This window comes from Centruroides sculpturatus, unplaced genomic scaffold (assembly GCF_000671375.1).
Source record: "Centruroides sculpturatus isolate CEXI.00-Female unplaced genomic scaffold, Cexi_2.0 scaffold1, whole genome shotgun sequence".
NCBI classification, from domain to species: domain Eukaryota; kingdom Metazoa; phylum Arthropoda; class Arachnida; order Scorpiones; family Buthidae; genus Centruroides; species Centruroides sculpturatus.
The window spans coordinates 520,504-529,519 of NW_019384326.1; the positions used below are offsets into that span (position 1 = coordinate 520,504).

At 32.8% G+C, this 9,016-nt stretch overlaps 2 protein-coding genes across 2 annotated transcripts in view; one reads left to right on the top strand and one right to left on the bottom strand.

Moving 5' to 3' along the window:
* Nucleotides 1-3,020, top strand: part of LOC111627636 (SH3 domain-binding protein 5-like) — a 49,003-nt gene extending 45,983 nt beyond the window's left edge. The window contains exon 10 of the mRNA XM_023371221.1: nt 5-3,020. Coding sequence (XP_023226989.1) covers nt 5-574 — 570 coding nt within the window. The 3' untranslated portion in view covers nt 575-3,020. The remainder of the gene's footprint in view (nt 1-4) is intronic.
* A 145-nt stretch (nt 3,021-3,165) lies between these two features.
* LOC111627626 lies at nt 3,166-6,749 on the bottom strand. The gene is made up of 4 exons (XM_023371212.1): nt 6,146-6,749; nt 4,436-4,562; nt 4,255-4,342; nt 3,166-4,178 (listed from the first exon to the last, which is right to left on the bottom strand). The coding sequence occupies exons 2-4, from the start codon at nt 4,553-4,555 to the stop codon at nt 3,277-3,279; spliced, it is 1,110 nt and encodes a 369-aa protein (XP_023226980.1). The 5' UTR covers nt 4,556-4,562; nt 6,146-6,749; the 3' UTR covers nt 3,166-3,276.
* Nucleotides 6,750-9,016: the final 2,267 nt, after the last annotated feature.

A 9,016-nucleotide genomic window follows, 5' to 3' on the forward strand; every position in this document is an offset into this window, starting at 1 on the left:
ATAGAATATTCAAACAGATAATCTGGATAGCAATAGACAAATTATCATATCGGCATCTGCATTAAATTCCAAAGAGAAAATGAATCAAAAGTTACTTAACGAATCCAAGAATGGGTCCCATCTTGATCCTACGGGTTGCTCGCAAGATAGTTGCTCTCCTAGTCCTTCCGTGCTGAGTATCTGCGATGAATTAGATCAATCAAAGTACATGGGTATTAATCAGTTGAATACGAGCGACGGAAACAAAAGTATACAATTGTTTCAAGAAGACAAGTATATCATTTCGTCGAACGGAGTATTTGACAGGTATGAAACGAAAACTCAGGACAACAATACTCTGACCAATCCGAACAGTCCCGTAATACAGTCGAGGAAAGTCTCTGGTGCAGACTGTAACATGCTGCGCATTCAGAAAGAGGATCTCTCGGACACAGACAGCCTGGCAAGCGGAGGCACTGCAGACACACTAGACGATCATCAGATTGAGTGTCTGCTACTTGACAAGTTCTTCGAGGAGGACTTCCAGACGTTGACGAACGCGTGTGAGGACCTGGCAATTAACTCCGACCTTTGAAAAAGTACTATTATCTAATTTTATAGATATTTGACATTACAAAACGAATCAAGATAAGTTTAATTTATAAACATTCTGTCGTTTAGAAAATTATTTATAAGTGATTGATTGTTAACTCTTATACTTTGTTACTGTTATGTTTTTATTTTCCTAGAGCTGATATTAGTACTATGACAGCATACACATATATAAATTATTAAATTTATTGTATTAGATACAGTCATTGCATCAGTTATCTGGATTATTTAAAGAAAGTTTTAACTATGTTACTGAATACAGCACTGATTTTTAAATTTTTTATTTACACGATGCAGAAATAATCCAGATGATTGACAAGCGACTGCACTAGCTACTGTGATATATACATACATATATAATTTTAAAGGCAGTTTATGGCTATGGGTAATTGTATCTTCAATGAAGACACTATTCTAGTGATTATCTTCTGTTTACGGAATGAGAGATTCCTTGACATGCATAATTGTGGTATTGTTATCTTGTATTTGTATATAGTAGTGTATATACATATACACGTTAGTTTTAAGGCTTCACGGGTAATGTGATAATTTAGAACGTTTATTTATTTATAAATATTTTGTTAAGTTCTTTAAAGCTGTTTTATCTGTATATATGCAAGACAAGAGCCGGTTTGGAAGACAAAAAAAACAAGGAATATTTATGCAAGTAGTAGATTTATTTACAAGCAATTTTGCTGAGTTCGATCTTTCTTGATAGCACTTTACAAAAATTATCATAGAACGTAGAAATAAAGGAAGCATGACGGCTAGAGTCGCAAGTGATAAAGTGCAATTTCTTCGTGGCCCCACGATGGATATGCTTCTATAACGACTTGAGACATTCCAATTTATGATATTTTTTAAAACGAATGATCAAAGAAGACAACCTCAAATATATACATTTGACGTCAGGCAATCAACAGTTCGATATTTTGTCTAGTTTCCATTATATGAATTTGCGTCTTAGAGTTAGAAACCAAAGCAATATCACAAACGTGCAGCTATTAGAAAGCACACTAATGGAAATTGACTTCCTTTGCAATAATTGTCGGCACAGTTCTCGAAACTTCATATAAAATACTTAATTTAGAATAATTTATTACAGTGCACAGTTTATGCTAATTATCGACACTACCTTTACGCTTTTTGGCACGTATCATTAAAATACTTTCCTTGAAAATATTTTAATTTGAAACTACAAAAAGTATTTATTAGATTTATCCGATGTTTTAACGTAGATTTCAAATTGCATAAAAATTAAAATGTTAAAAGATTTCTTTTTATTAATGTAATTTAAATACCTGTAAAATAAAAATCATAGTTGGCAAGATTATAGTCTGGTGTGGTTGTGTATTTTGTATGGCAGGCTTGTTTTCGTTTCTAGTATTTTATTTCGTAAATACTTGTAAACAACTAATCTACCAATCAATACAGTATGAATTACAGCCGTAATGTATTCCTGAAATCAGGAAGTGTTTATTTCTTATGGGAAAATTCTAATTTTAACTTGTCCATCTGAATAACCCAAATGATGCTAAAATAATGCAGAATAACTGTTTTGTAACATACTAAAAATTCCAATTCCCATGCAAACATCACGTAAGCATTCATTAGTAAACAATTTATTCATTGCATTATTATTAACATCCCTATAAGACTATTTTTTTAATACTCAATAGACAGCTATGGAAATGTAACATTGTTGTATAGTTTGTACAGGATCTTCGAAAATGAATACCATTTCAAATTACTGTAATTATGTTAATTATTATCCAAAGAGGTGTGACATGTAACCGTTGAATTTCATCTCCTGTTTGCATTCAAACATCTTGTGTACCACCTCTAGGAAGTGCTGTAAACAAAAATGGTGACTTGGTGGAAGAAGACATTTCATGTTCTGTAGTTTGCAAAGCCGGAGTCGCTCGTCATCATGCAACACAAAGTGCATGCATTAAATTGTAATAGGCAAATGTGAAACTTGGACTGTTTTTTAATGTTTTAATCTACATAACGTTCTCAGATAATAATTTAACATTGCTACCATTTTGAATTGTAATTTTCATTTTGGAAGATCCTGTATATAAATTACTATTGTACAAACAATACAACAATGAAAATAAAACAAACCTATAGTAGTGAGTCTATTGTAATGAACCATTTATGCAATTTGTGAAAAAATTAACTAACTATTAGAATGTGTGCACACCTTTGAAACAAAACAGACACCAGGAGTGAAACAACTTTTGAATTTTTCATGTTTTAAAGAAATTTGTAATAGCAGGATTGTTTAGTATCTGTTGCAATATAAAAATCAAAGAACGTTTGTTGTAGGTGAGATTTGGATACCGGAGTATGACTGTAATTTCATCTCCAATTAAAGAACTGTAGTGTGTTCCAGCTAAGTTGTATAATTTGTACCATAGTGATTTATAAAATTTAGTTTGCTATTGTTTGGACGTAACGGATACAGATGCCATTTGTGCTACAACTCAAATATTCGAATGGATGAATGACGAAAAGAAGTAACTAGATGACAGCAGAAGTAAGTATTATTATTAAATAGAATAATGATTATAAATTCTATTTATAAAATCTTTTATTGTATATTAAAAATACTATATATAAATTTGTATAAAAGCAAATTAAGTAATTAAATTAGATAAATAATAATATAATATTAATAATCTACAAATAACACTGAGGTTTCAAATAATCTGGAGTCGTTAAGATCTGCGTTCTGTCGGATGATGTGTCTTGATTTTGTGTGACTTCGGCTTTCTGTTCCGTTTGATTCAGACTGTTACACGAGCATCCGGTGACTATCAGACACAGAACTACGGCCAGAATTGCCACGCAGGCTATCGACGTGTGAAAGGCAAGCGTGTTGTTTGATTTCTGAGCAAATTTTTCTACCCAACTGGCGAGTGTAGAATTCAGTACTTCTTTGGTCAGGAGCAACATTGCTATTTGTTCTCTCACGCCATCCAAATAGGGAATTGCCAGTTCGCGGTGACCCCTCAGAGATCCGCCGGAGACGAGATCTTCCGCCATGGCACCCAGTACTTTCTGTACCCGGGGTTCCTGTTCTTGTAATTCCCACCATTTGGTTCGGGCTCTAGGCGTGAAGTGAAAGGCAGATTCCATCAGTTCGTCGCCGCCTGTTCTCAGGGAGAGAAATTCAGACTTGTTTACGGGCAAATCCGATTTGACGTAGACAGTTCCGAAGGCCATTTCTCCGAATTTCTGAGTCATTCCCTTTAGAAACAAAGTATATGACAGACTGGGAATGGGCAGGTGTTGACCTGCGTAGTCGAGAAGGAAGCACTTTCTAATGATCATGTTGTTTAGTTCTAAGTAAAAATCTATAACTTGTAGAGGATTTGTATTTGGAGTTAATGTCTCTCGAAATTTATTCAGCTTCACTTCTATCGTGTCTAGAAGAGTTACGACACTATGAACCCATCGTTGCGAACTGGTCTCTTGTACATTCTCGAGCACGCTATCGGTGAATTTCCAAGTGACAGATAGAACGTCTCTGTCTGTCATATTTTTGGAAATTTTCGAGAGTAACCAATCAACAATAGACACTACAAAAAGATTTTTAATTATAAAAAAGTCTTGCTTAAAACATATCAAAAAGTTATTTTGTATTAAGCTAATTACCCAATTCATGTCCGAGTGCAAATGTTACTTTCCCAACGTCTTCGTGCGTGTGAAAAACTCTTGTAGTTTCTTCTGCTATGTGACTATCCTACAGAAAGTTTAAGATTTATATTAACATACACTTTAATATTAAAAAAGCCAAGATTTATGAAGTGTAAGAGTAATAAATGAGAGACACTACCTTGACTGCCCTCGATACTAGTAATCCGGCCAAAACTGCAGTCCAAATGACCAGAAAACCTAGGGCAAGCGAGACGAAAGCAAGATGTTTTGGCGGATAAATGTGCGACTGCGATGCCATGTGTTATCTAAAACGAATGTAAGATAATTTTTAGTGTTTAAGACTTCACAAAACAATTAATTGTAGGATATACATTCATCTTAACTCGTCTCGATTTATCGCCACTAAGAAAAGTTACGCGACTAATTTAAGAGCTAACTTGTCAACTTTTCACCACACGCGAAACTAATTCGGAGAACTTCGACCGACACCCTCACTAAAAATACTTTTCACTCTTCGAATATATCTTGCTGCTCACCGATCCACTTTTCCCCCAACATTTCTGACTGTTTTTAGAGTTCAAGTAGTTCCAAAAAGGTAATGCTTGAGGCCACATTTGGGTAAGGGAAGGGCGTGGTGTGGTGTGGTGCACTGTCAACACTTGAGTAGGAAGGGAGCAATTTGCATAAGACAGTATTAACCTCCGACAAAGGTTAAGTGGAGTTTTATTTGACAATTTAAATAATATTTTTTTGTAGCTTAAAACTAGTCGAGTTCTTTTTACACCAAATCGAGTTACCAGCACCCGGAGGAACCATAAAATTTGTAAAGAAGCAACGGCAAATATCAACATAAAGAACTTATGGTTAAAGGATAAGCTCGGATGGTTTTATAGCTCTTTTTTTTAAATGATTACTTGTACTATATTTTCAAAAATCAAAATATTATGGATACTTTTCCAGTTTTAGTATAAAAAAGATGTTAAACTGGAATGTATTGCTACATCCCTTTGATTTATACAGCTACATGTATGAATACACAGTAATTTAGTACAGTTTACAGATTTTTGGTGAGAAGAAAGCATGTAAAATTGTCTAATTGATAAGATTGAAGCTGATTTTAAGCCACATTCTGCTTTTAATCGTGATTATGAGGCCGAATCAATTAACTGTTTGAACTGTGATGATTAAATTAATAGAAATAATTGATTTCAAGCAAGATTTTCAATGAATAAATCACAGATCATGCTCAAAATTAGTCTCTTTTATCATTTAACTAAATTTTTGAAATGATTTGGTGTTTAGATCATCCAAAATATTGAATTTTAGCTCAATAGTAACGTGTAAAAACAATTTCCAGCAGAAAAAACTAAAATGGCGATTATTGTACAGTTGCTTAGCATCATTTGACTATAAAACCATTCATGCCTTTTGTATCTTTCGAGTAAACAGGATGTTGCCATAGTAATCGCCCTTTTTGTGACAATTTCCTAGAAAACCGCCGCCAAAAGGTGGCATTAATATTACCCATTCGGTTATAAATTTAAAATTGTTACCATGGTGATGGTAATTTTTTTTTTAAATAACATCTATCGCCATGGCAACTAACGAATGTTTTTAAAACTGTTACCACGGCGACGTCTGGTTTTACGTTTTAAAAACGCGAATTCTGACAAATAGGCTTAACATAAATTACGATTTTACGCGTAAAACCTCTCGAAAAATACTTTATAAAAAAATTTCCTCGTGTTTTACCGATGTAAAACCGTTGAAAATTAGAAAAAAAATGTCCGAAAGGTAATTTTTGGTAACCATGGCAACTCGGTGTTTTTTAGTTACGGACGACAGGGGGCGAAATTTGAAATTTCGGATTTAAAACAGTCGAACTTACCTTGAACTCGAATCTACGCAACAATAACACGAAAAGCGACGAACGACTGAGAACAAATTCGCTGATCCTGAATCGTACGAGAAAGGAAACGGACGGAAACGCATCAGTTGGTCCGTTGCCATAGAAACGGTTCTACACGGCAGCACCTGGAGTCTAAGTGCAGCATCCACCCCACAACACACGACTGAACAAACCCCGGACGTAGCAGGTGTGCGCAACACCTGGTGGACGTTCACCTTTTTTTTTATTTTTATTTTTATTTTCTTTTAAACATTTCGATTAACCCTCCGAGAAATAAAAAGACGTAAAAATGACCATTATAAAGTTTCTAACCGACGTGTTAAGGCTTTTATGTTATAAATTCGCGTTAATTATTAACTAAAATTGGCAACAATGCTAAAATATAAACCAGACGATTATTGTTTAATCCGATTACGTCGATATTACGTAATTGTCTTAATCGATTTTATAAGTTTTAGCCGTAATTATTTTAACTTTCGGGTTAATAAAGTTGCAATTTTGGAAGTACTGTAAACGCGTGTTTAAAATATTCAATTTATATAATAATAACAAGTTTAATTAATTAATTAATTAATTATTAATTAACTATTCATTCGAAATTGGCAACACATCAAAATCAAAACCAAACGATATTAACCTAATACGCCACGCTAATTTCTTCGATTTTATTAATATTTTATTAAGTTAAATTGCAAAAAGGCCGTTTCTCTCTATTTACTTAAAAATGAAAAAAATCTTTAAAAATAATATAATATAATAATACTGTTTTATGCATAACGGAAATAATTTATAAAATTTTTTCCAAATTGGCAACAATGATAAAATGTGTGAAATTAAACCAATACGTCACAGTTACATAAGTATTGTCTCCAATTCAAATTTTCAAATGTTATGTCTGAAAATGACGCATTTTTCAGACATAAAACACATCTTTAAAAGATTTTTACGATAGTTAGAAAGATTATTATTGTTTAGATTGAATTTTCCAAAAGCGTAAAACAGAAAAAGAACAAAAAGAAAAAAAAGTTAAAACTCTGCTTGTCTGAAAATCGGTTGACTACATCTTCTTTCAGGCAAGACGAAGCGAAAAAAATGTTATACTTGGCTCTTAAACAGGTAAAAAACGAGACAATTTTATCGTGTTTCTACTTAATTTTTATCGATTTTTAGCGATAAACTTTTAAATAAATCGAAATAAATCCAAAATGTCGGCTCTTTTAAACGTTTTCTCCCCTATTCTAAAGTCTCTAAATTGCTCGGTTATTTGTTAAAAATCTTATAAATTTAACAAAATTCGACTCACACATTAAGCAGAATTCTATATATAAATTCTCCAATGGTTTCTTACTCTTGTCTGTCCGTCACGCTTTAAAACTCGGTTATTATTGTTTTATTGAAATATGCGATTAAATAGTAATTTATCCCTTTTTATGGACAATTATTTCATGTTTTTCTGTGCCATTTTACAACAGAATGGTCCATTTAAGAGGATATTTTGGCAGCAGAAATAATAGGAACAAATTGTCTTTATTTCAAATACATATATTTTGGCTTTTTAAAGAAAAAGTTGACATTATTACGCGGAAAGTGCGCTTTGTAAAAAAATTAATTTTATATTTTTGGATAAAACAATTTTAGAATAAATGGTTGCGAGACGCGTCGCGTCGCGGTTCGCAACCATTTATTCTAAAGCGTTTATCCAATTATCGTAAACATACTACGAGACGTGTCGTGTCACAGATGCGACGCGACACGTCTCGTAGTATGTTTACGATAATACACAAATGTCATTTAATTATACGATAAGATATAAATTAATTCGTTGAATAGTAAAATGTTTAAATATAAAATCTACAAATAAATTTATCGTAAATATACTTTTTAAGTTTTGTTATATACATCATGCGCTGCGGAAGGTTTCGCGTCGTGGATGCGACGCGTCACGTTGTATTAGAATAATGTGTTCGCTTTAGATTTATTTTGATATTTTATATATAAGTGTGTTACTAAGTTACTTAACGAATTGATTTAAAAAGTACTAAACTACAATAAAGTTTGTTTATATTTATTTTATCATAGCGCTTCGTAATGCATCGCGCATGGCGTCGTCGCCATGCGAAGCGACGCGCCTGACAAAAATTATTCAAAACTTTATTAATTTGGGAGGAACCGAATGTAAAAATGTCGTATAACAGGTTATATTAACAAGAAATTGTTTAATGACGTTTAATTATAATTATACTAAATTTAAATAATTTTACAAAGAAAAAAAATTGGTTTTGTTACAACAGAGCAGCTTGTTTAACAGCAGAGACAAAATAGGGTGCGGAAATGACGTAGAATCGACGATTCTACGTCATTTCCGCAATAAGTTGTGCCTATTATAATTATGGCTATTGTAAGACGAAGCTATTATAAAGAATGAATTGGAAGGAAGTGACGTAATCCAACGTTCGTGTGCCGTATTCTGTAAAGCGCCATCTGCAAGGAAGGAATCTAACGAATTTTTAAATTTGTATTAATTACATTAAATCCTATTTAATTCAAACCATTCTTTTATATATTTATTTATTATGCGTATAATTATTATCTTAAATTCTATAATGAAAATAATCCACATTAAGCCTCATTTTTTAAATGTATCTTAATTTATATCTTTATAAAATTAATCCATAGACATCTTAAATTATATATAGCTTAACCAGATTCGATCGATATACTGGTCTCTCGGCCACGATTACTAGAATATAAGGTTGGAGGACGCCCAAAACTTGTCTAGGATAAGCTCACCAGGGCGGCGCTATCAGCAACTCGGGCCTATTTTCATCCAGAGTATGTGACACTACGCAC

Coding starts and splice junctions, on each gene's coding strand:
- LOC111627626 (XM_023371212.1), bottom strand. CDS start 4,555: ATGGCATCGCAGTCGCACATTTATCCGCCAAAACATCTTGCTTTCGTC. Junction 4,343..4,435: donor TAGTATCGAGGGCAGTCAAG/GTAGTGTCTCTC, acceptor AACTTTCTGTAG/GATAGTCACATAGCAGAAGA. Junction 4,179..4,254: donor TGCACTCGGACATGAATTGG/GTAATTAGCTTA, acceptor ATCTTTTTGTAG/TGTCTATTGTTGATTGGTTA.